We start from the raw sequence: 27,222 nt of genomic DNA on the forward strand, positions 1-27,222 counted from the left end.
AGTGCATGTCATTGATCCACCGAGGGCTGCATTTTGAACTTTTTCTGCAATGAGGAATTCCTATGTTGTCACTTCATGGACTGTAATTTTGAGATGAGACACTGCATCTCATCGCTGGTAATGATGTGATCCAGGAAACTGTCATCTTCAGCCTCATATTAGTTGAATAGGTCCTGAGGAACTTGCTTACTGTGTTCCTTCTTTTCCTGTGTAAGAATCCATGAAACCCACTTGGCACAAACTTTGTGATATTCCACCATTGCCACTATTGTTTCCAAAGCATTGAAGCTGTTATTCCCTGGTCACAATCAACTGATTCACACACATAAGCTGATTGAGAGACTTCTCATTTCACGGTGTGACAGCTGTGCATGACTGTCCAGAACATCCTTGACTTTCACATCACTGCTGCCACTACTGAAATACAGCACTCAGCACCTCACTGTGTTCATCCACTGTTTGGACTCCATCAGCGTTCAACAAGCACTAATGAATGCCAATGGGTCCCATTTTTTCTACATGGAGGAATTTAGTTACACATCTTTGCTTCATACACACTTCCATGTCAGACATCATTTGGTTAGACTGCCCCTCTGCTGCCATTTGTCACATGGCTGCAAAATTTTGTGAAACATTGGTTCACAGAAGGTTCAACCTCTACTGCTATGCCACCATAATAAAAATAGGAAGCATAGCTTTTGGAGCAGTCCTCAATTAAGCATGATGTATTTCAAGTAAGAACTGAGAATCTAATCTACATCTGAACCATGTCTAAAAACCAGTATATCTAAAGGTACTACTGTGAGAGCCTCTGTGGCTTCTTCCTTGTCTGTTTTAGTCTAAGAACAACAGAGAGCGATAAAATAAGAAGTGGATGTTCTTGAGTAATTATGGCATCTCCTTCTCAGTCTCTCACAGACTTCATCCCTGGATAGCCTAATCCAGTGCAATTCTAGTTGCATTTGTCACACACTGTTCTTTCAGTCTTCTTTCTGTTCCTAAATGAAACTCATGAAGTTTTAGTGACTGAACCATTTATTGAATGCCAATGTTTCTTCCTCTGTATGACCAGCATATCGAAGACCAGGCTAAAAACATACTGTGAACACACAATGGAAAGTAATCAAGTGAGATGCAGATCTCAAACCCCAGAGCAATTTGCATTACAGTCTTGGACCTTTGAAAATGTTGAGCAAGGCTACAGTTGCCCCAACTTCTTTTTTTTGGTGCCTTGGGGAGCTTATTCCAGTGCCTGATCACTTTCTCAGTGAGGAACCTTTTCCTAACATGCAATCTGACCCTCTTCTGACACAGATCCATGACATCCCCTTGAGTTTTCTTGCAGTCATCAGAGATCAGCGCCTGCCTCTCTCCTACTCTCTTGGCTGAACCTTCACCATCTTCATAGCCCTTCTTTGAAGACTCTCAAATAGTTCTAAGTCCTTCTTATACTGTAGTGCCCACAGTGCTCAAAGTTGAGGTTGCGCCAATGCAAAGTAGAGGGGGACAGTCCCTTCCTTCACCCAGCTGGCAGTGCCAGGTCTGATGCACCCCAGGGTATCATTGGCCCTCTTGGCTCCCTGGGCACACTTCTGACTGAGGTCCAATTTCCTTCAGCCCCAGATCCTTTCTGCTCTTCTGTCCCATTTCAGGTGTAGCATCTGGCACTTAATCTTGTTAAAGTTCATACTGTTGGTAGTTGTCCAGCCCTCTAAACAAGATCTCAAGATATAAGCACTGAATGTGGACTGCTTAGTGCCTGGAAAAGGCACTGTGGCACCTAGCGTGTCTGCTTCTGCTTCAGCTTTCAGAAGACATCATCTAATGGGAGCCAATGAGTTTGTTCTCAGTCACTGAAACCAACACTGGGAAACCTGAGATGGAAAATACGTGCCAAAGTAAGCGAACAGTTGTTTCTTAAATTTCACTTCCTAATAATTTTAGAATTAGATCTGATCTTTTGGGTTGGGTTCTTTCTTTCTTTCTTTTTTTTTTTTTTTTGGGGGGGGGGGGGGGGGCTCCCAAAATATTCTTTTTTTTTTTTTTTTGCTCATAAATTCTTCTAATTTCTTCAGGCTGACAAATATAAAACTATATAGCACTATCAAAACAAGAAATCACTGTTCTTCCCACTGAACTTCCACTAGGGCCTGCACTCTTTATTGAATCAGGAAAGTCAGGTGGATTCTACACTGCCTTACAGATCAGAAGAAAAACATGAGCACATTATTATTACAAAATCTGTACTACTGCTAGTAATCAAACATGAGTGAATGTGATTTTTCTTTTCATAGAGTACATCTGTTTTCGAATATATTTTGAATCTCTCTTCAGATTTAAATATCGACTATATTTGCATCGGGAATCATGAGGTAAAAATAAGAAAAAAGAACTGTAAAGAAAAACAAACAAATACGTGAAATCAACCGTAAAAACATTGTTTTGAGAGCAGGGGTGCAAGAGAAGTGTGCTTGAATATTTATCAGCTGAATTTACCAAATGGCCATAAAGGTCAAGGACCATCTTAAGAATCAAAGCAAGGACTTTTTCTAGGGGTGAAATTATATTATTGTTTTTAAAGCAAGTTTAGCGCTGTGGTCAACGTATTTGCTCTTTTATGAACATTTATTTGAGAAATATTAGAGAAAGCCACTTCAGTTCAGCTGTTAAATATTGAATATTCCTTTTCCAACTTCAGGCTTCACAGAGGCATATTTCATAATGAATATTTGTGTGCTTTTTATATGTGAGTCATCTTATTTGTACAGCTCCCTATAAATCATCTGAATGAGTGACAGAAAGGACCAATTAGAGCTTTTGTGCACTGGGGTAGAATGGCACTTACATGTTTGTGCAATCTCATTTCAATAGTTTCAGGCTCCGCAGTTTCCCTGAGGAGATTGTTTGAGAGCTTACCGCAATTTATTCTCATGATAGTCAGCTTCAACATTTCCTTTTCCAATTGTATCATAATACACTTACATCCAATATAATGTATTACACATTTTCTCCTCCTGTGAAGCAAGGTAGGTTCTGTAAATCCTGCAATAAATTGGTCACCTCTTCCTATGTCCTTATAAGTCCTTATTAGATGAGCTATATAACGCATGAGTGCCTTGACAGCAACATCATGGTTAGGGATCTTTCGTGATTTGCACAAAAAGTAGCAATCAGACCTCAATATTATAGCCATACTTCATCCAATCATCTACTTAATTCACAAGGAAAAAAAAGATATTTCTTATTGACTAAGTAACTGGGCTATGGAATAACCAACCGCCTAAATCCAACTGCAGCAAACCAGTATGTGCACTAATAACATACTGCTCTTTTTTATGCACACTTGCACAGTCTTAGCCCCATTTTCTCGGGGTCATATAATAACCATCCAGGAGCAAGTTTCATCATGCATCTCTGAAAGGATCCAGGCAAGCTTTCCAGTTCACTGCACAGAAGGGAGTATTGTTAGATAAGCACGCTTTATTCTGTCCTGCCAGTCCATCCTCCACCCTCCTGTTTACTATATGCCAAACTGGTGTGCTTACAGACCCCAAGCCTGGCTCCTCTATTCAAACCCTACCATGAGAATCTCCCTGTGCTAAGGTTCATGCTCAGCTCCTTCCATTCCTGGGGGAATTTTCGTACACAAGACCTTTAATGTCAAAGCTACACATGTTCCTCTAGTACTACTCATTCATACACATGTAAATTGATTTACTGTATACAAATCCCATTAGTACATCCAACAGTCATATCAGACATCCTGCACTGGGACCTTATCTGTAAGCTTGCTTTAAACTTTTGGACAATCTTTTCCAAGACACAGGCTTTCATTCCAGAAGCATGGCTTGTACTGCCTGGATATATACATGTATTTGACTGACTGTACGATCTACTTGAAGCTGTTAATTTTACTAGGCAGTCCAGATGATGCTGCAGTTGCTCTCACAGCAGTTCACCGGGTAACAGTTTAGCACCTCTACAGATCTCATTAACAGCAAGGGGGTTTTTGATCTTTAATACAAGCCTTTGAAAGGCTGCCCAGGGATGTTGTGGATGCCCCGTCCTTGGAGGTGTTCAAGACCAGGTTGGACGAGGCCCTGGGCAACCTGATCTAGTAAATGTGTATGTTTGGTGGCCCTGCCAGGCAGGGGGGTTGGAACTACATGATCCTTGAGGTCCCTTCCAACCCGGGTCATTCTGTGATTCTGTGTGAAAGGCACTGGGAAACTCCCAAATCACAATTGCTAACCTCTGACAACTTTCCTGATCTTTCAAAAGTAAGTAACTGTCTGTGCAACACACTTAAATGATACTGCAGATACAGCATGAACCATCAGAAACATACATAGAATATCCCCAGTTGGAAGGGGCCCATTAAGGATCAGCAAGTCAGGCTTCTGGAGTTGACAAGACATCGATCATAGGACTTAGAGACTGTTTTGCACTTCTAAGACTAGTGATTACAAACAGCAGAGGCATTACAGATTACTTTCATGATTTTATGTGTAAATGTCATGGAATAAGGCCATCATTGTTTTGTAACACCTATGAGATGATCAAAACTAACAGCCCTGATAAATATTTCTTTATCAAATGTCTCACATATCTTTCGCACTGTTTGATTTGTGGTTGGAGTTAACAGGCTGTGTTGGACAGCCAGCGGGATTTCTTGAAATCTGGCACGACACCAGCCCTTTATGAAATATAAAGGAAGCTCTTGAGAACTAAAGATTTATTAAGATCCAACCTTAGCTACTTCCTTATCCGACTCTTCCAAGCTCCGAGGGTGCATGTGAGAGAAGAGGACAAGAAAAATAAAGAACAAGGTCCCTTCCAACCCTCACGAGACTGTGATACTGTGTGATACTGTGTGATACTGTGTGATACTGTGTGATACTGTGACTTGCTCGGAGCAGAAAGCAGATCTGGAAGCACCTTGTGCTGCTTGTCGGTAAGGAGACGCTGGCCCCACGCTATGCTCTCTCCCGTTCCATTAGCCAGCATGGAAGAACCGTCTTCACCTCAGGATCACCCTTATCCCTTTTGTCCCGAGCAGAGCTTCCCCACAGCCCGCAGCACCACGCACACGGGGCATGAGCCCGAGGTGCAGCCCCTCAGCCTGGGCCCCACGCGGGGTCCCTCGGCCGTTGTCCCCCGATGCCGCCGAGGGTCGAGAGGGCCCCGTGAGGAGAACAACCGTCGCTGCGGGCGGCGGCACGAGGCGAGAAGGCGGCGCTCGGCCCCGCCACACACCCCCGCCCTCCCCGCATCCTCCCAACCGACGCGGAAACCGGCGCCGGCCGAGCAGCTGTAGCCGGCTCGCAGGGCGCATGCTCGGCCCCCATGAGGGCGGGGGCCGGCGCCTAGCGGGGAGCGAGCCGCCGCCGCTGCCCGCCGTCACCACCGCCGCCCGCGGAGCAGCGGTCGCCTCGCATCGCCCTCGCTTTCTCCCTCCCCTCTTCCTCTCTCCTCGCGGTCTTTCCCCGCCATGAAGCTGAGCAGCCGCGGCAGGGGATGCTGCGTGGCCGGCAGCCGGGAACGCGGGCCGCCGCCGAGGAGCCCCTTCGTACACCAGCTGCGCTTCAGCCCCATGGAGAAAACCAAGGTGGGGGCTCGAGGGCCCGGCCCCGCCGCGATGTGAGGCGGGCGGCGGGCGGGGGCGGCTCCGTGAGGGGGCGGCGGGGGGCGAGGCCGGGAGGAGTGGGCGCGGGGGTGCGCCTTACCTTCACTTGGCTGCCGTTTCTCCTCCCCGCTCCTCGTTATTATTTGTATTTTATTATTATTTCTTTAATCATCATCATTGTTATTATTACTATTTTTTTATTTTTTATTTTTTTCCTAAACGAGGGGGGGTGTTGGGGAGCGCTCCTGTGGACGCGGTTCTCCTCCATTGTCAGGCTCTGAGGGATGCGCACCGAAGGATCCCGCCGCTCTCTGAAGTTTGGCCCCGCGTAAATAACGCGGATTGCGCTGTGCGGGTGGAGGCAGGAATCGATGTGGAAGTGGCGGCGAGGATGGGAACCCCCCACCCGCCTTTGCCGCCGCTCCGCATGGTGAGCGAGGGGAGGGGGGAGGGTGGCCCTGTCGGGGGTCTTAGCAGGATCTGGGTTAGTGCCTGAGTGGAGGATCACCACGATGGGCTCCTCGGATGGAGACCGGCCTCCTGTGTTACTTCCATCGCGGTAGTACATGAGGAACGCTCATTTAAAGCTGTTTTAGGAGCATGAAGCCTACAGTGCCCATCAATGTGGAAATTAAGATCTGCTACTATTGAACCTGTCACGTCAAGGCTCTTTGGAGCCAAGCTTAATTTAATTTCTGTTTGGATTGGAGTTCGTTGTTGCTTTGGCTGATTGTTGTCTGGGCTCTCGAGATGAGACACATATGGCCTGATTTACAAAACGTTGGAATGTGCCCCATGTTAAGTACCTGACAGCCAAGGAATCTGTAGCAGGCTCCAGTGGAAAAGATCATTACTTGGTTTCTTAATAGAGTTTCCCAATATGAGGCTGAATTCGGTGGTTACTGATAAATTGAACAGGAACAGGGAGAAGAGATTTATGTCATTTGTCTCATTGAATTTATACCAGGAGCTTCGTCAATAAATCACAAGGTTGTAATGATTTCAGTGTAACCCCGTCTCATCCCTTCTGCCACGGTTTCTGTGTAATTAATGAGGCAGAAGTCTTTAAGGGAGCAGAGGCAAACAAAAGATAGCATGTGGTCATGTGCGTTCTGATTGTATCTCATTATAGCAATAACAATGTTTTACTTTGCGTTGTCAATGTATCTTTCTAACGCTACTGTCTACTTGTTTACTTACAAGGAATTTGAGAAGGACGATCAGGAGGGCAGAGCAGCAGTTTCATAGTATCTCCAGTCTGGTATGAGCTACTGGCACTGTTGATCTGTTTGTCATAACAGATCTTCAGCCACTTCAACTCAGTGACCGCATACCTCCCTCTTATGGAGGCTGCTCTGGACATCTGTATCATATGTGAGCTTTGCCACTGGGTTTCAAAGCTTTATTTCCAATGAAAGCTGTAATCTGTCATTAAAGCTCTGTAGTCTTTTGCAGCGTGCAGACCAAAGGAACGGCCTCATCAAAGCATGGCTCAGTTTCCCTTTTAAAATGAATGTTATGGGTGAACAGTGGTACAAAGTTATTTAACCCAGGCTTTCTCATAACCTTATTTCTTCATTTCTATGTGAGGGAGAAACATGCAAGCCAACATACAGAGCTATGTCAGTTTCTTCTTTGCTCTAACGATTCCCTCCCAACCTCTTATTTTAATTAAGAAAACGGTTATGCTTGAGTTAGAAGCTGCTAAAGGAGAGCTGTGAAACTATTCCGCTTGTGTGAAATGTTGCTCTCCCAGAAAAGGAGGCTTCTTGAACAGGGAGGCTCCTTCACAGTCAATTACAGCAGTGTACGTTCTCCTTCACGCAGTCCTGGCCCGTCACTAAGAGTTCAGCATGAAGTATTACAGCTGAACTCACTTCCTGTTCAGCTGGAGGCGCAGACTGTGCCACAGGTTTCTCTGTCAGCCCTGTGAATCTACTAGAGCTGAGTTCTGGGGCTGTGCAGCCTAATCAGGGGAGGCCAGGAATGCGTGGGGACTGGAGGTTTCATGGAGGTGGCGGGGGAAGGGGACTGGGAGACAAGACTGCTTTGTCTGAAGGACTGTTGCCTGTTGCTGATGGGCTGTCCGATAGCTCCTTTATCCTCACTGCCACCTCACCCTGCTCTCTGCAAGAGGTTGGATTAACGTTTTTGCTTTTTAATGCAAATCAAGGTAAATGCGTCTTAAAAACATCTCGGTTATAGACTGAGAATGAAGAAGTGGAAAATAAATGGACAAATCAACCACAAAGAGGGAAAGCAGCAGCAAAAAAAATAATAATCCATTTGAGAGTTAAGAAATTGTTCACTTTACTGGCTATATATAAAAACTGGAAGGTAACAATGTAAAAACATTGCATGTCATGCTTCCTTTAGAAATTATGATTACTTGGCTCTAATCTGAGGATGACAGTGGAATAATTTCTGAAGCTATGCATTTTATTTTCAATAATGTAAGGAAAAGACTCTTTCTGGAAGAAAGGTAGACAGACGTGGCTTTGTTAACCACAAGCTTCGCTCATCTAAACACAAACTTCTTTACAGTGAGGGTGACGGAGCACTGGAACAGGCTGCCCAGGGGGGTGGTGGAGTCTCCTTCTCTGGAGACCCACCTGGACGCCTACCTGTGTGACATGGTGTAGGGAGCCTGCTTTGGCAGGGGGGTTGAACTCCATGATCTCTAGAGGTCCCTTCCAACCCCTACAGTTCTGTGATTCTGTGAATTCAGGACTTCTGTTCCTAGTGAGCTGCACTGAATGGGCAGTAGCATACTGAAGCTGTCATAGAGCACTTGTAGCTTTATTTTCCTGCTGCTTAAAAACACAATATGGTGCCATCTTTCTTGCTTCCAGTATTTCTGGCCCTTATTGCAGTAGTGCTGGTGTTCCTCTGGTGTCTTGGTGAGCTGATTTGGCTCATTAAAACAGCAGACTGTTGTGTTTTCTCTGTGGTCTGATTGTTTCTCTTTTCTTTTACTGGGGTTGCTTTTCTTCAGTTTAATGAGCTGCACTGGCTCACTGCAAGCTCAGATAAGTGTTAGAACTGACCCAAGCGGAGAGTGAACAGGACCACCCTCTTTAACAGCAATAATTGGTTAGGTTGGCTTAGTAACACATGAAAATATCTACTCCTGTTATTATCTCCATAAATATGCCCATCAGGGAACCTGCAGAGTGGGAAAGCAGGTGGTAAGAGAAACTGTTGAAGGATAAATTTCTCACTCCTTCGGTGTCATCCTCGTTGAGATGGATTTTAGAGATTTAGTGAAAGCGTGGGGCAAGTCTCTATCTGACATATTAAGAAGGAAAAAAATCAGAGCCTCTTCATGTTAAATACTCAGTTCACTAGTCTGTTTTCCTTTGGCTGTTACTTGCTGACATTCATGAGATGGGAAACTGAGACAATCATAAAAAGGAAGTTTACTCTGGTTCTCAGGCTCTGCGCTTAGATACATATGACTTGAAGGTTTAGAGAACTTACAAAGGATGTAAGTTTGTATTTGATACCTTCATTCTAAGTTTATACTCAAATCAGAATGCGGGGCTTCTGAACAAGGAACACATAATACCTGTTCAGTTTAAGAGACTTACATCAGACTGGAGCTTCGTGTCTGAAAGGCAGGATCCACTTTCTCAGGCAGCCTTCTTCTACCAGCTTTAAGACCATCCTCTTCCTTTCTGTTGGCCCTGGGACTTCCACAGCATAACTCTCAACTTGTTAAAAACTAACCAGAATCCTTCAGAATAAGTGCCTCCGGTGGCGCAGTGGTAGGAATGCCGCTTTGCAACACCGGAGGCCCAGGTTCGAATCCCCTGTGGTGCAAGTGGTAGAAGTGCCGCTCTGCTACACAGGGACTCGAATCCCGGGGGTTGGACTTGATGATCTGTAAGGTCCCTTCCAACCCGCGCAGACTGTGAAACTGTGATGTCTGCATGTACCCTGAACTATTTTGCAAATGCTTGCCTTTCTCGATTCACTGGAACAGGCTGCCCAGGGAGGTGGTGGAGTCTCCTTCTCTGGAGATATTCAAGACCCGCCTGGACGCCTACCTGTGTGACGTGGTGTAGGGAATCTGCTTTGGCAGGGAGGTTGGACTCAATGATCTCTAGAGGTCCCTTCCAACCCCTACAATTCTGTGATTCTGTGGTTCCAAACCTTCTTCAGGGGCCAAATGTAGTCCTTCTCTCTCCTAACAAACTTCTTACGCTGACAGGTAATTCACTGCCACCTGCTTTAAAAGAATGAAAAAGCAAAAAAGAAAAGCAGGGGTCGCAGTGGGTATGTGAAACTGCTGCTTGCTTGCTCATTCCATCACTGCTCTCTCCAAACACAGAAGGCTTAGAGACCTTTTCTACACGTTTATGACATTGTTTGAGATCTTATAGATGCAACAGCTGTTTCTCTTTGGCTGTGTGGCTCTGAAGTGATCGTGATACAGATACAAATGACTGTATGGGTCACTGCAAGTCAGTCAAATGCCCTGTTGGAGGAGGAGACTTTGAGGAATAGGAGGGAGGAGAGGGTATGAATCTCAGGGAACTGTGTCCTCACCTGTATTTTCCTATTTTTTTTTTCCTCCACGGCTGGTCTCTCCCATCTGAGGAACCTGGGAGGCAGCTGCTCTCTTTTCTCCAGTTTGCAGATAAATTCTCCCCTGTTTTGTGAATTTTCTTGAGTCTCCCAAAGTGTTTGAACTCTTGGTTGTCTCTAGCTTTTTTCCTTATTATTGCTTCAAATCGATATTTGCGTCTGTGTTTTTCATTCTCCTCATCCAAATTCATTTGCAAATTCAGATCTCGCTTGTTATTTTTTCTTCTCATGCAGCTGCTACAACTCATGTTTCTTTGCGCTCATCTATTTCTTCCCTCTTTTCCCACAGTCGGAGTGAAGCTTTATTAAAAAGCTGAGGTGACTTAATTGCTTATTGCTACCAGAAGTGGTGGTCTTATCTGTGGGCTGTTCTGACCACTTGTCACTTTAGGAAGATGACCTGTTTTATGTGGGGAAAATGTTATATCCAAGAAAAATAAACTATTCTTCTGATGTGGCAAGCTGAAGTCGTTCACCTTGAAACTGGAATCCTGTTTTGAGTTATGAGATGATAATGCCGGTCTGAATCATTATTGTAAAAATCTAGCTAAAATGAGTGGGCTGCCTAGGAAACTGGGAGCTTAAGGTTGTTGTTTTTCCTGCTGTGTATTCCCTACCTCTACCCTAGGCCTGAAGTTTTATGCAGCTATAGAGTTTAGTGAGCTTTTCTGGGAAGTGAGAGGAAGTGTGAACTGGTCAATGGAAAACTGAGCTCCATGGTGACTGGATCTGCATCATGGAAGAGAAGGATAATATGAACGATGCTTTCCATGACAGCCTGGACATGAATCAATTAAGCACAACATGGGACAGTACCTTATGCCTCATTTCTCATCCTTGCCGAGCTATTATGATATTGAGAAGTACTGTTCCATGACATCTGAGTCTCCTGTGGATGCATAGCATATTTCCTTTGGAATTCTTTCTTCACGTGTTGCCTTCATAGTGTCTTGTCCATCTTCTGCTAGCTTCCTCTGTGTAGCTAGAGGAGCATTGGTGCTATCCCAGTCAGCTATCAAACAGTTTATGATTTCCACTCTCTTCCCTAGCCAGTCATCTGAAGTCATACCCTCCACTTGTTTTTATTCTGTCCTTTGAGAAGGAGGGGATTTTGGCACCTGGAACTGTTTCTTCTAATAGGTCAATCGTTACACAAATGGTTGCTGAGTTGTGTTATCTGTAAGATGGATCCAGGCAGCTTAGGAAAGGCTCTGCATTTGGGATAATTCTGTGGAAGAATATGGGAGAAGATCCAACATGATGTGTTTTGCACCAAAGTTGAAGGTAGAGGACTTGTTGATTGAGATTGGACTCTGAAAACTAGAGAGGTGGGAGGAGGTGTAGAAGCAACTGGGTTCACTGTGGCTTCTGGAAGAAGACAACTTGTTTGAAATCTCTGCTTTCCCAAGGGGCCTGTCAACACTGATCTGGAGCAGATATTTGTATGTGTATTTGGATGTTTATCTACAGGCATTCCTGTACAGCATTCTCTACAGTTTCTGGTTACAAGAATATCCTACAGAGGAGCTGGTATCTGTCCCATCTTGGGAAAGCTTTCCAGGTTGGACTGTATTGCCATGTGAATGTCCCTTACTGAATAAGTTCACATCGCTGCTCTGATGGGCTGACTCCACAACAATTCAGTAAGGTTTACAATACACCCATGCTAAATATTTACTTAATATGATGCTGCTGAGAGGAAAAAGGATGTGGATGTAGTAGCTAACAAACATTGGATCTGAAGGAGTGCAGAAAGCTGAATGGTAGTTTTTTAGAGAGTCACCATATTTCAACTAATTCAGATCTATGAATACAAAATCATTACACATATACATTACAATGGTTTGATTAGATTTGATGTTCTTCTGTTTTTAAATGTTCAGGTATTTGTTATTTCAAAATGCAGTTTATAGGAATTACTGTTTCTTGCAGTCTAAAATTGTGTTAGATTAACTCACTTGTTTTTGTTCTTCCAGATTGCCTTCATGACCTTGACTCTATTTCCTATCAGACTCTTCTTTGCTGCTTTTATGATGTTGCTGGCCTGGCCTTTTGCATTCATTGCTTCAATGGGATGCGATGAGCAAGAGCTTGAAAAGCCCCTCTCCTGGTGGAGAAAGTGAGTCACTGATGTAGCACAATACTGATGTAGTGCAGGTCTCATAGCAGTGCTTTCCTTTTCAAAATAAAAATATAAACAGTATTTACGTATTTTCTGAAGTTAGGAGACAAAAAATACCTAACAGAACACCCTAAAAATGTTTGATTTACCAAATGGCTCAAGAATTACAGGTGGAAGATAGCTAATTGCTAGACTTTTATCGTTATAGAGGTGGTAGTATGAAGCCTCACTGTGATATCCTTCAATTTCAATTACTTCCTTAATGTTAAGGTTGACACTAAGAAATGTGCCCAGATTTCATATTCTATTATTTTAAACTATTTCACTCCATTGTTTCCTACTCTGTAATGAACCAACAAAACTTCTGTTGAATCTCTGAGGGCTTGCCCCATGCTTTGGTGTTCATTAATAAGGCTGTGCTTGTGTTGGTATTGGAATGCTAATTAAGGTACAATGTAAGGTGGTGTTCTCCCATCCGTGAAAACTGCAGCTTAAGAAGCAAGGGAGGAGTTGCGTACCACTTCTGTAAAGAACATTAAATGTATGAGCTGGCACTAGAGTGAGGGAAGTTGATTGCATTTTGTATCACAGGAGGGAAGGAGGCTGAGAACTGCAGAGGCATGTCACTTTACATTTAATTTGGAATGAATTTAGCATAATGACTGAAGGAATAATGGACTGCCTTCAGTCTTGCACGCAGTTATTTTCAACCTTTATGCACGTGAGGATAATAATCTGTGGAGGTTAGGTTTTGCACCCTGTTGGTTCAAAGTAAATGTTTCTCTTTCCGTGACTACATAGCAGTAAAGAATGCCCTTTAAGAGATGATGGGGAAAGAGGGAAGAAAGTGAAATATTTTCAGAGCTCCTAGATGGATTCTGTGTGCGTCCCCCTGTCTGAGAATCTCTGCCTTTTGCTGCTTTTTGGGTAAACTTCAACCCAGGAATTGGGGCTGATGCATTCTAACAGTGTTTTAATAGTATTTTTTTGGGATGGGATCAGTCTATTGAGACTTTTTGGTATTACTAGAAAGCATTATTAGATATTGTATATAAGAAACCCAACATGCTCCATCCAAATAAAAATTAATTTAGTGGTAAAATAAATGTTGATGTTATTAAGATTTGAAAGTATTAATATTCAGTTTCATTTCACTGAATGGTACCTTACCTTGAAAGTGCTAGTAAACTTACACAGAAAGAAAGTGTTCACATTGTTCATATTTGAGCAGCGTATACCCTGTCTGTATTTTGTCATGCTAATAGTTCTTATATAATGGTTTTTTTCATTATTTTAGAGTATCCCTGTAAAAGTGTAACTGTTATTTTAACTCTTTTCAGGATAGTGGATGTTTTGCTGAAAGCTATCATGAGATTGATGTGGCTTGCTGGTGGATTCCACTGGATAAATGTAAAGGGCAGACGAGCGTTGCCAGCAGAAGCAGCAATATTAACTGTGGCTCCCCATTCTTCTTACTTTGATGCCATTCCAGTAACTATGACCTTCGCCTCCATTGTGATGAAAGCAGAAAGCAAAGATATTCCTGTTTGGGGAAGTAAGTTAATAGACAGTTGTTTTTAATTTTTAAAGAAAAAATAATTATTTAGTAACTTGACTAGTTTGGGGTGAGAAGGCTTGAAACATGAAGGAAAAACCTGCACTATTTTTCAGACGCAACTAATAGAAAAGCAAATTAAGATGAGGCAGTAGAAGCAAAGGGCCCGTAGAGAAAGTCTACCGTTCTTAACTTAGTTTGGAGCACAGTCCCAAAAATGTTTCAGGAGTTGTGTCTGCCTCGAAGGTGCTCTGCTAATCTCTTATGCGTCAGTAAACTTGTTTCAGGCAGTCTGTAACAGAGATGCAGAGCAGATTGTTACAGATAAACAAGTCAGTAGTGTCTAAACCATCAGTGTAGACGTTCATGATATTTTGAGATAGATTTGTGATTTTTATTTATTGGTACAGTTGTGCCAAAGATATTTGAGAGCTCTTAGAGTTATGTGCTTCTGACTGAATTCTGTTTGGAAACATCTTAAAGAAATACATCCTACTATGTCTACGGACCAGCTAAGTTCTGGAAATACTGTGTCTACTGTGTAGATTGTAAGGATAATCTAAATAGGAGAGAATATTTTACTTTGCCCTTTGACTAGAGATGTGTAAACACAAATGCCTAAACAAAAGTTTTGAGTTCCATTGCAACTAAATGGAATTGGGCTGTTTGTGTTGACATCCTGAAATGTCATTGGACTATGCAGTTTTAATAATGTGTTTTAAATCCGCGTCTGTCAGTCATGTTTCTGAGTGGTTACATCTGGAAGCTTCATATAGAGAGCTTCTTGGTACTGTGCCTCTGCATCAAGTAAAACTCAGGCCAGAATTGTAGCTGTATCTCAGTTTCCTGAAGTATTCTACTAACAAGAGTTTAGTAAAAGTTTGTGGTAGTGAAAAGTCTGTGTAAAAGTTAAAAGAAGCTTTGAACAAAAAATAATGTAGGCGCATGTTTTTTTAAAAAAAAAATATGTATGAACAAGCATAGTATGAAATGAAAAAATGATTAACTCCAGTGTCCAGTATCGAAACAAGATCTTGTTGTAAGAAGGTATGTTGACACTGCTGGACAGTATACAGGTGTCCAGGGTGAACTGGGCTTTAGGAGCAAGGATAGGTTTATCTTTTATCTCGGCTGCTTCAGTTGACTGTTTAATAATTGCCTGCTCAGCAAAATAAATTGGCCCATATGGAGCTCTTCTTTGTTTGTAACTGGACTCTTTGGGGGACTTAGACTGAATGACGTAACTGCAGGTCATGTTCTTTTACTGACATATGATGAAGTAGAAGAATGTTACTCAGCAGAATGCCATAGTTGCTGCTTGACATTGGATTCAGTGGAGACTAGTGAAAAAGTCTGAGTAACAGCTAGAGGGGATACAAGGATTGCAGTAATTTTGGATGTAACACAAATAATGCATGCTGAGAAGTTCAAACTGCTTCTTATATACTTGACCTAATTTTAAGGTAAAGGTTCATTTAAAAGTGTAAGACTTACTGCAATTGATTTTAAAAACTATTCATTTGATCTTTTTTTCATGTGTGAGCAAGAACAGTTGCAAAAGGAAAAAGAAAACAGAAACAAGAAATCTTTATATAGCGATTTGATGAAATATTATTGGAATATATAGCACAATTAAATTAGTATTTCTTTTTTCCTGTATATCTGCATTTATTTTACACTGTGCAGCCACAGAATTAATGTAATCCATTATTAAGCATTCAGAAAAATGTCATGGAAACTAAGCATGGCAGAAGTCGTAACTGGGATTCAGAGTTCAAAAAATCCTTTCCTTTAAAACAAAAAACCAACTTTTGTATGAGCAATATTAATTGCAATAGTTTGTGGTTTTAGAGGAAATGGACCTTAAAAGAGCGGTAAGGACTTGCTAATGATTGCTTAAATTTTGGTGAAAATTTCCTTAGTAGAGTGAGGTTGTTATTTATTGTGTATATATTGTGTGTGTGTGTGTGTGTGTATATATATACACACACATATATATATATGCAGAATTCTAATATATATATTTCAAGCAATATATATATTGCTTGAAAGATGTTTTCCATAGAGCAGATGCTACTGAGCAACCTTTCCTTCTCTGATCTTGTATACCAGCCAGCTCTAGCAGGCTTTCGGAGTCAGACATTGAAAATACTAGTCTTGTTGTCTCTTAATTGAGAATTGTTAACAGACCCTTGGAATTTTCTGAGAAGTTATGAATAAAGTACATCCATTCAAGTATGAGCTGACTTCTCAGAACACGACAAATGAAGCAACAGAGGAAACTTAAGGTGATCTTGAAGAGTAAGGACTTTGGGTGAAGAGGTGATCTGCATTAAAACATGTATGGATGCCTTCTGAATATATGTAGTAAATAATGTAATGACACTGTTAACAGGACATTATACATTGTTTACTAGAAGGATCAGGTTGTGCAGCAGGCATGGAAAGACTGGAATGCTAATGGGTTACTAGGATTGTTTCCAGAGGTACTTGAACAGGCAGGTTGCCTATATTGTGCCCATTCTTTGCCAGTCATAGAATATTAATCTTTTGATCCACTGACAATTTTAGTCCAGATGATTAAAAGCTTTTTTTTTTTTTTTTCCCTTAATGGGATTGAGAGTATTCAACAAATGTTTGTGTATGACTGTTTTACTTCTTTCTAACTTGAAGGCAGTTTTCCTGAGCCACGTAATGCAGCTTAAGAATCAGACTTAATTCATGACTTCTTCAGACGGTTTCCTTCTTTTTAGGAAAAGAAAACAAACAAAAAAGCCTTTTCTTGTACTAAAATAGTTACAAACTCTTCAAATAGTGATTAGTACAAGTGAAGAATGTCACTCACTTGATACACATGCAGTGGGTTAAGCTCTCTGGAGAGGATCTGCTTGTCCAGCGTCCCCACCTGAAGTCTTGTATCCAGCTCTGGCTTCTGCAGCAAGGGAAAGATATCCCTGTCCTGTAGTGGCAGGACAGGGAGTAATTATTTCAGATTGAAAGAGGGTAAATTTGGATTGGATATAGGGAAGAACGTTTTCATGATGGTGGTGAAGCACTGGAAGCATTTGCTCGGAGAAGTTGTGGTTGCCTGATCATTGGAAGTGTTCCAAGTCATATCAGATGGGACTTTGAGTGACCACATGTAGTGGAAAAATGTCCCTGCCCATGGCAGAGAATTGGACAGGATGGTCTTGAAAGTTCCCTTCCAAGGCATTCCATGAAACATACTTTAGATTTCAGTGATTTTAATTTTCAATTAAAAAAAAAATAAAGGAAGGAAATCAGCATCTAGTAAGTTGAAAATGCGCAAATAGTCTGTGCTCATCACCATTGTACAGAAGTTTGAGGCTTTCTAGAGTTTTGGTAGGTTGGAGTGGGAAGTTTAGTTCACCAGTACTGTGTAAGCCGTGTAGCCCAAGGAAGCTAACATCTGTGAATCAGTTGCACCTAACGTCAGCAGAGGAAGTTGGATCCATTCATTCATCTGCACAGGTCCTTATATTGTCTCATTCAATATGCTGGCCCTCACTTCAAGTCGGAACAAAATCTTTCCATTAATTTTGAATGTTTACACTTCTCTGCCTTATTTTTTGCTGGTAAAGCAGCCAGGTCAAAATTTATTAGTCATACCTTGAAGTGATCATTGCTAATGCGGAAAATACTTCAATAGGAAGTAAAGGGGATTTATCAAACAGTTTGGCACTATTTGTTTGTTAGACAACTTTTGTAATTCTGTAATCTTTTATGATATCAACTTGAAAAAACTAAGTTGATAAGCTAATATAAGCTTTAATCAGCTGCATCACATCTGTAACTTCATCCTTGAATAGAGGAATTTAGTACATGTGAAGTGAATAGAAGAATATATTAGTCCACAGGAATTTATAAAGGAAAATGAGGTACTTTATCCTTGGCAGAATACAGAAGAGCTGTAGAGGGATGGAAACCATACAGTGCTATAATAACTATCTGTCTATTGGTTTTTTTGTTTGTTTGTTTGTTTTCCACGTAGTGTAGACTTAAGAATTTTTGTTTAGGTTCACCTTTTGAAAGTACTTTATAGACCTTTATTGAGCATCATGTCTAAGTGATAAGTAATTCCACGGGAAATCTTTACACCCTTGTATTCAAGTCTGTTTTCATCTTTGAACTTAAAAGATACCAAATTACTTCCCCCGTCATCTCTGTGAAAAATTTTGCAACCCAGGATTTCAATTCCCCACTCCAGTTGTTCTCATCCACAATATTTTTAAGAGCACCATGGAATAGCTGAAGCTCTTCAGTGAGAATCTCATACTTAAATACTGCAGAGATTCATCAAAACAGTCCTGATTTATGTGTTATAAATCAGCACCTTATAACGCTGTTAAGGTCACCAGCTTGAATGCCAGCATCCTGTGTTGGCATTGTCGCCTGCCTGGAGGATACAAATGAGCTCTCTAGCTCCAAGAAGAATTTTGAATGTGTTGCTAAGCTTATTCATTTCATAAGGGTTGATCTGTGTTCTGATATCTTTATAGTAGTGCCCTAAGGAAGACCTACTTACTTAATTTCTTCTGTTCTTACAAAATAAAGAAGTCCTGTTACAACAAGCTGTCTTTTAAAAGAGCTGTGAAGCTCTGAAGATTTTTTTGTTCATTCCATAGCCTGAATTCCATTGTTTGGGCCTCATGCAAAAGAAAGTGCTGAGGATGGTGAGGGTTTGTTTTAGTTGTTGTAGCATTTGTTTTATATTGCAATAATAAGGGAAACTCAGGACTAGCATCAGTTAGAAACAAAGCAGAGTTGTGAAACTATTTAAGTGCGGTTTTGCTTCCATTTTTTTGTTTGTTCTCTTTTTTCCTTTGTGGGTTTTGTGTCTGTGTGTATGTGCTGGGCTTTGTTTGCTTTTTTTTTTAACCTTCTCAGAGCAGTAGTCCCAGCTGGCCTATGATGACCTTTGATGTTCCCCTAGCTAACACTGTTCTGTGGATACTGGCCAAGAACAAGCATGTAGAATAAAGTGCAAGAGTGTGGTATGGTAACTTCTCTCTGATAAGCTGTCTTCTAAGCTTCAGCAACTTGTGGGATAAAGGTATAATTATTTTAGCAGGTGTTCTGATGTCTGGCAATTTCCTGCCAGGTGTGATGGATTAGTTTCACAGAACCATAGAACAATTTCGGTGAGTGCTGGTGCAACTGCTGGTGAGGTGCCAACAGAACTGGAAGCTTCTGCTGAATACAGGAGTGTCATTCTTCACACTCGTTCTTTTTTTTTTCTCCTCACACATTAAGCACTGGCTGATCCATTAATGCAGCAAGTTTATCCTTGGCAAAAGAAGATTATACAACTAGTGTCAGTGAATTCATCTTGGAGCAGTTCTAAATGTGAAAACTCTCTTTTAAACTTGTGTTTTAGGCAAATAGCATAGCTAATGATATAGTGACTTAAACTTTTGAATAAGACTACAAGATATGAGAATGATTTTTTTTATTTTTTTTTTAAGGCATTTAAATGCAGTCTGTTGAACTTAAAGCATAAAGCAGTATAGTATACTTGCAGATGCTTTACCTGTAGTGCTCTTTGATATTGCAAAAGTTGTACATACTGGGATTCTCTTTCTTTTTTTGGGGAGGTTTCATTGTCCTTGTGATAAACATGCATGGATTGATTTCTGAGTCTTGTTCACTCTCAGTTCCTGTGTATAAAAATTTTCCTGTAATGTAACCAGTGAGCCATGAAAGAAATGCCTGAGATCTGATTAATCTAAGGAATAGACAACAGGTGACAGCTCAGAACATAAGCATGCTTTTTTTTTTCTTTTGATTGCACTGATTCCCCAGAAAAGAGCACATAAACCAATATGCAGTGTATTTGATAGAGTACCTTCAGTGAAGCTGAGATGTTATAGCAAATAAAAACTCTAAAGAAAGTAGCATTTCAGGCCACAAGACTTGTATCTGGTAACACTTGCACAGGGAGGAGGAAGACTTGTTTCTGGTAATGCTGCCTTGCTGGGAGAGGGGAAGGATAGGTTTTGTAGGAGGACTAAACTAGTTATAGTTAACCACAGCAACCACAGCTGCTTTGCTACAGGAAACTGTGATGTGTACAAACCTTTTAAATTATGATGTCTGTCCATCCACTGGAAATTAAACAAGTGCCATAATTGTGAAAAAGGTTTTTCTCATAGGAATTAATGAAAATAATATAGCTCCATTATTTCAGCTGAGAATTGAAATTTGTAATATATATGATAAAGTAGTTATGTTCTTGTGTCAGAATTTATCTAAGGACTGGTGTGTGTATGAACCTTTTTCAGAGGAAGTTTGGGGAAAAAAAACAACAACCGTTTTTCTTGTTTTTTGTTTTTCTTCCTTTTTAGCTCTTATCAAATATATCCGACCAGTATTTGTATCTCGGTCAGACCAGGATTCTCGCAGGAAAACTGTTGAAGAGATAAAGAGACGTGCTCAGTCTGGTAAATGGCCTCAGGTACTGTAATACTACTATGTGTTAGGTAATGTTTGGCATTGTTATCCTTTGGATATGCAGTTCACTTTTGTTTCCTATTAGGATGCTTTAAGTGTTTTCTTGGGGGTGGACTTCCCCATTCTGTGGAATACTGGAGATAAGTTTCTATTCTATACAAAACAACTGTTAAGGTAGCTTTTCATTGCAGTACGTTTCAAAGGGAGTCTAGGTAAGTTCCTAGGAAGAGAGTTTCATCAAGTTCTGCTAAGTGGACAAACCATGTCAGGTACTGGAAGTCCTGGAAGTCCTCTAAAGAAAAATAATCAGATGCTTGGTAAAATATCTGGGGAGTATTATGCGTTCTTGCTTTTCTTAGTATTTTGGCATATTGTCATTATTGGAGATAGATTATTGGCCAAGATAGTCCAAGCATTTCAATTGTTCCAATAACTAGAATATGCTTCTGTTGGGCCACATAATGAAAACGCTTCTAAAATTGTCTTTTTTTTTATTCATCATAAATTTGACTGTTTATAATGTGCTTTGGAAGACAGTAATGAGAAAGAAGGCATAACTACTTAAGATCTACATTTTATAAAAGCATGTGATTACTTTGAAAGTGTTAAGCACGCTTCTTGTGAACTCTTTAGGTTAAGCTATAAAGCAGTGCTTTCTTTAATGACATGCTTACTTCCACGATGGTTAGGTACACATATTAGACTGTGAAAACAAACAACCATAGAAGGGTGATGCATAGCTTTTACTGCATAACTTTCACCTATATATTTGAAATATGAATAAATTGAACTGCAGAGCTGAAGTGATTTCTAGAATATCTAGCAAACTAGTACAAGAGTAGCCAATAAAACCAGTAATGATTGTTCTAGTCCTTTGCTTTGTCCTTTGCTTATGGTGCATATTTATTTCCATTAAATATCTGTTTTTATAACTCAGCAAAGTTTCAGCAGTTCATGGCTTTTTGCCAAGGTATTTTTTAATACAATTTTCATTTTTTTCCCCACAATTGAATCTTTCTCTGAATTTGGTTCGACTTTGAACATTTTTCTCCTTGTTAGAATTCTGTTCAGATATTTTAAGCTTCTATCATTCTGATATCTGTATGCAAGCCAAGTAATAAATGTAGTAAGTAGATACCAACCTTCTTTTTCTTCTGTAAGAAAATTGGGGACAGGAATTTTGTTTTGTTGTAGGGACAGGGTAATACTTCACAAACACAAAAAATGTTTATGAAAATTCTGTCAAATTCACGAGTTTTCCTATTTCCTGTTAATGTTCTATTAGAATCAAAGGCAAAACTTTGAATGAAGGCAAACTTTTCTATTGTAATCAGTTAACATATCTTTCAAGAAGATGTGTTTATAAATAAGTCACATTCAAATATTTCTTAAGTCAACTTTTTTCTTTTGCTTCAAGATACTGATTTTCCCAGAAGGCACCTGCACAAACCGATCCTGTCTGATCACATTCAAGCCTGGTAGGTATGATGCTCATTTCTCTGTTCTCTACAGAATGTTCTTTTATCTTCAGCTTCTGAAATGCCACTTGCATTGTAATTTGTTTGCTGTTGCAGAAATTGAGTTATAAATCTTGTAGTAGGGTGGGCTTGGAGCAGAAATTTCCAGATACTATGAAAAAATTATGCTTCTGCTGTTGTGCAAAACATTTATTTGGATAATTCAGATTCTTGACTTCTGAGATTCCTGACAACTGGAGATTTCTTACTGAGTGTTTGTGCTTGAATTTATGCCCCTTCCATTTCCTACTTCGAGTCTTGCTGCATTTAGAAACAATATAATGGTATCAGCTGGTATCCATTTCAGATTGCTGTGGCATTTGTTGCTGTGTAGTGTTTGTTTTTTCCTCTCTTTTTGCACTTTGTTGTTGAGTTGCATTCTGGTGAAGACAGAACAAGAGTCTTGCCAGTATAGCACTGTTACAGAGACTGCCTTTTTGAGACAAGATTTTGCATCGAATATGTGAGTTCTAGGCAGCTTACAATTAGTAGAACCGTGTTACCTTACCAGGTTAGTAGAGGATGTAACATTCAACCCTACTACAGGTGTAAACTGCAGTTGTAATAGGATTATTAACATGGCAGTGAATCACCAGTGTTTATTAGAAACTTGCCTTTATGGTGTAAGTAGGGGGATAGAAATGAACAGGCTGTAGTAAGCAAATTAGTTGTGAATGTGTTTGCCTTTTTATAGTTTTCTGCCTAGTTCATTGTGTTCCATTCTTATTGTGTCTTATTTTATGTTGCTTGCAACTTATATATCCATATTGGAATATGAGTCAGCATTGCGATTTTGTTCTCTGATTAATTTGGCTGAAGGAAACTCACTATTATATCCTAAGGAAACTTTCACAGAACTTTTCCTTCTCTCCTCTTAACCTCTACCTTTTAGATGAATGAGTGAACATTAGCAGAACATCTACTTCTTTTGCTCTTTCTTCCACTCCTCTCTCTCTTTTCTTCTTCCTTAAATCCCAACCATGCTTTGAAAGTCTAAATTCTTCATTAAAGCCTTGACTCCCTTCTACCCTTCTGTTCCATAGACATTCCAGCCATCAGGTGCCATATACTTTTCGCCTCAAATCCACTATCTTCTTCTCCTCTGGTCTAGTACATGCTGCTCTGTCTGCCTCTTGACTGTTTCACTTTTTCTGCTGCAACTTCCATCCTCCACCAAATCTCTTCTCAAGACACCTCAGTTATATCAAGTAACTTCAGGTCTCCATTTGAATAACTGCTTTGAGGTTGCCTTTCCCTGTTCTGCTCTCATGCCCTATATTCATTGTACTCGTTATACAGTTTTCTGTTTATTATTATGCAAGGCAGTTATAGAGGGAGCGCTATCTAACTTTGTATAAATATTACTGTTGTCATATACCTCATAGATGTTGCCATCTTCTGGTTCTTTCTAAAGTTGCTTAAGCTTAACAGCTTAAGAGACTTCTTGGAGACAGAAAAGAAAGGCTAAGTAAGCCAAGTACTGTATCTCTGCAGGATAACATTTAACTAACCTTCATTAAAGATGTTTATATTCCATTAACAATTTTTTTTGCACCTATGTATTTATGTGTTTTGTGAAATTAATGAAATGTGAAGCACACAGTGTGAGACCGTGATTCTGTTCAAAGTTTTAATTGAATATTAGACAGTATTTAGTAAATTGCATGAAAAACATAATTGGAATCACAGAATGGCCTGGATTGGAAGGAACCTCAAAGAACATGAGTCTCCACCCCACCCTCCACAGGCAGAACCACCAACCTCCACATTTAATATGAGACCAGGAGTAGAGATATCTCTTAAAATCAAAACAGTTTTCACAAGAAAAAGAACCATATTGTTAATATGAAGTGATAGTTCTGTATGGTAGCTCTACTTTGGTATATTTATTGTACACTGCAAATAAATCTCTCTGATGGGAGCTAAGATGAGGAAAAAATAAACTTCTAATGTTACTTCATAAATGATGTGCTTCCTATAAATGGGTGCTGCTCAGCTAAATGTAGAGAGCTTCTTTTACATTAGAAAGCTCAGATTCTTTACCAATAGATGCTGTTGATCATGGGGACTGTTCTGACATAGCTATTTCTTCTATACCCATATTTATTTCATCCTTTATCAAGTTGAATTTAGTACCAGGCTTTGAATTTTGCGTATGATGTAAGCGATGGAGGATAATACTGAAAATATGAGCAAGCACTTTAACTGTTATCTTTTGAAAATGTGGGAAGTCACACTGCAGTGCTTTTTAAAAATTACTTTGAGCCTATGTAGGCCTTATTTTTTTCTCTGTCAGCTAATTCCTATGTGTATCTGACCATTAATCCTTTCTTTACTGCAAAAAATGTCTGCTGCACCAAAATCTGCTATGAATTAATTGTGTCGTGTACCTTCTAGGAGCATTTATTCCTGGAGTTCCTGTGCAGCCAGTGGTTTTACGTTACCCAAACAAACTGGTAAGTTCAGCTTGCAGTGTAACTGGAAATCTAGAGCTTTTCCCTCTAAATTTACTGATACTTCCATAAATTTTTAGGATAATATAATAGATAATTATGTTTATGAATTTGGGAAATATTTATAGCTGTTTATTTGCTAAGTATATGTTCTGTAAGCCTCTAGCAGTGTAAGTAACAGAAAATTTACACGCTTTTGCTTTTATTAGGTTGCTCCATTAAAACAGTGCTTTAAATGTTACTCAGGATGTTGCAAAAAGCATTGTACTTTTGACAAGACATAAAATTCATTTTTTTGTCTACGATCTTTGTTCTGATGTTTTTCCTGTTATTGCTTGGCGTGCTAGTGAATTTTCTTCATTGATTGCCGGAAGGTGTTTCTGCACCTTCTGCCTGTAGTGATGTTAGATACAAATTAACACAACTAGCTAAATGATAATAGAAAATATGTGTTGGGGACCTTGGCATTTTTATAAGGTGTCTCCTTGTCTGTGTTTCACTTTTACTTTGCGTTTGGTTGAGAAATACTTAGATGCTAGAGAGTATGAAGTAGTCTTTCAGTTTAAAATCAGGTTAAGGTAATATGCGATATGTTTATTACAATATCTAAATTTAACACTTGTTGTAAATGTTTGTAAAGATAAACAAAGATAAAGCTCACGTGATCTACATTAAGATCATGAAGGATTCTTGTTGTAGAGACTTTCTTGTCCTACTGCAAGAATCCTATCGTTCTGCATACCTCATTTAAACAGGTGATGCTTCCAAGTGAACTTTGCTAGGGTGCTGTGACAAATATTGTAGCAGGTAGGGTTTAAATGCATTGTAGCAGGTTGTCCGTGTTGTTTCACTACTTAATTATTTCCAGGAAAAAGATTTTCTCAATAGTTTTAAAATTTTCTATTGTACTTCCAGTTTCAAATGCAAGGTATGTGTCTTACATCGTGCTTAACATACCTTTTACTCTTATTTTGTATTGGTTATAAAGATATCAAATCACACGAGGCTATCAGACATTAATTAGTATCTTCAAAAACGTGTTACTCTACTAACATATCCTTATTGTCTGTAGTACATAATATGCAGTATTTGTAAATGGATATTTAATGTTCCTAATGCTCTATTAACTGTGACTGTAAACTTCTTATAATAAAGTAAATCGGTGTGGATTTTCTGAGCTTTTTCATAATTTTTAATGCTGTTGCAAAATGTCTTAAACCTATAGATACTCATATAGATAGCCAACAGAGGTGGTCTGTATGTGTGTCCAAAGTTCCTAATACTTTTAATTACTGTAAAGCATTGCTATGTTTTTGGTGCCTTGCTGAGTAATTTAACCTCCTAAGATCTCTTCCGTTGAGAAGAATTCCCTTCCATGAGGGAAGATGATTCTAAGAGATAATTACTGTTACTATTTAAATTCAGATTTGCTTGGGACCTGCAGAAGAGTTGTAACAAAGTTAGAATGAGGAGGCAAAGGCGGAACATGATTTGATGGTATATGAAGGTTAGATTTCTGACTGGAATGCAGTTAAGAGTTGAGTAGCAAGAAAGAAGAATGGAGTAGGGAGAGAATGTTTTGTGGGCTAGCACTGCATTTCTAGCAAGTTTTAATTGTCTTTGGCTTCTTCTGTCTTGTTTTACAACTGCATATTATATGTTTACAAAATAATTTATAGTTTAAAATCTTTTCTAGCCAGTGAACAGTAGTTAGGCATTGCGTGCAGTTTCTCTGCTGCTTTTAGCTTGAACTAGCTGTTCTGTTCTGCCTTCAGAGCTCAGACTTCTCAAAATAGAGATGAGAACAGTCTTGGAATTGAGTGCACCTGACAGACTGGGGAGGCTTTTGTAGATCAGAGCTGTGGGTGAATATAGCAGGTTTGTGTACTCTTACTTGCTTATTTCCTTGTACTCTGTGCATTCAAGAAGTAGGTAAAGTACTGCAAGGGACTGAAATGGGTGGAGGAGGGAGAATAACTTCTCCTGTAGCAAAAGAATTATGAATTCATGCCATCTAGAAATAGATTATTTGTTTATTTATTTATCTTCTGTCAAGGTTGCCCTTTAATATCTTTATAAGGCCTTGTGACTGCAGCAGATGACACCTCTGGTTCTTTGTCATTTTTTATTTAGCAATAGTATTAGTCTGTTGCTTCTCTTGATGCAGAATCAGAAAGAAATTAAGGCTTAAAATGTTTAGACCTAAAATCTGAAACTTACTTCTGTTTTTCTAGCCCATTAATTAGCAGTTCATGTACACTATTAACTACATTTCATGTAAAGGAAATACTGTGATATTCTCATCCTTATCAGTGCAGTCCTTTTGCTGTTCACTTTTACACTAATTCCCTTCACTGTGAATGTAGCTCTTCCATTTTTTGAATTTCCTGTTGGAGTGCTGGTAATTATGGGAGGCTATCTGCTTTTCTAAATATCAGAGCCATTTTAAATATATTTTGATGTCCAAACTTCTTCTGAAGTTAACTGAACTATTTGATGTGAGGTTTGGCATCATCTGTTGTGATGCATCGCTGCATCAAGGCTGTGTAGGTGTATTTCAACATGCTCATTCTCATTCTGCTACAATGCTGATTTTTATGCTTGCTGCCTGATATCATTCGCAGTATTTTCTTATATCAAATACAAATAATGTGAAGATATACTTCCACTTAATTCAAAGGATTCATTATATAGATACAAACTACTACACTGAAAGGTACTTTCAGTGTTATCAAACTGCATACTATTCTAGCGTAGTGCATGAGTGAGTACCAGAATAAACTGGTAGCTGTGATAAATATAAAAGGTATGTAAGCCAGGTATGGAAAATACCACTTCCTGTCTTCAACTTGTTCTTTTTATGATAAAAATATTGTAGAACACTAGCA

General features: G+C 39.8%; 1 protein-coding gene across 1 annotated transcript in view; it reads left to right on the forward strand.

Annotated features, from left to right (window-relative positions):
- Positions 1–5,327: 5,327 nt before the first annotated feature.
- The window catches only part of LPCAT1 (lysophosphatidylcholine acyltransferase 1), a 58,890-nt gene continuing 36,995 nt past the window's right edge, over positions 5,328–27,222 (forward strand). The window contains exons 1-6 of the mRNA XM_015854267.2: positions 5,328–5,608; positions 12,193–12,335; positions 13,679–13,893; positions 20,259–20,368; positions 21,782–21,842; positions 24,279–24,337. Of these exons, the coding sequence (XP_015709753.1) occupies positions 5,492–5,608; positions 12,193–12,335; positions 13,679–13,893; positions 20,259–20,368; positions 21,782–21,842; positions 24,279–24,337 (705 nt within the window). The 5' untranslated portion in view covers positions 5,328–5,491. The remainder of the gene's footprint in view (positions 5,609–12,192; positions 12,336–13,678; positions 13,894–20,258; positions 20,369–21,781; positions 21,843–24,278; positions 24,338–27,222) is intronic.

This window comes from Coturnix japonica, chromosome 2, assembly GCF_001577835.2.
Source record: "Coturnix japonica isolate 7356 chromosome 2, Coturnix japonica 2.1, whole genome shotgun sequence".
NCBI lineage: Eukaryota > Metazoa > Chordata > Aves > Galliformes > Phasianidae > Coturnix > Coturnix japonica.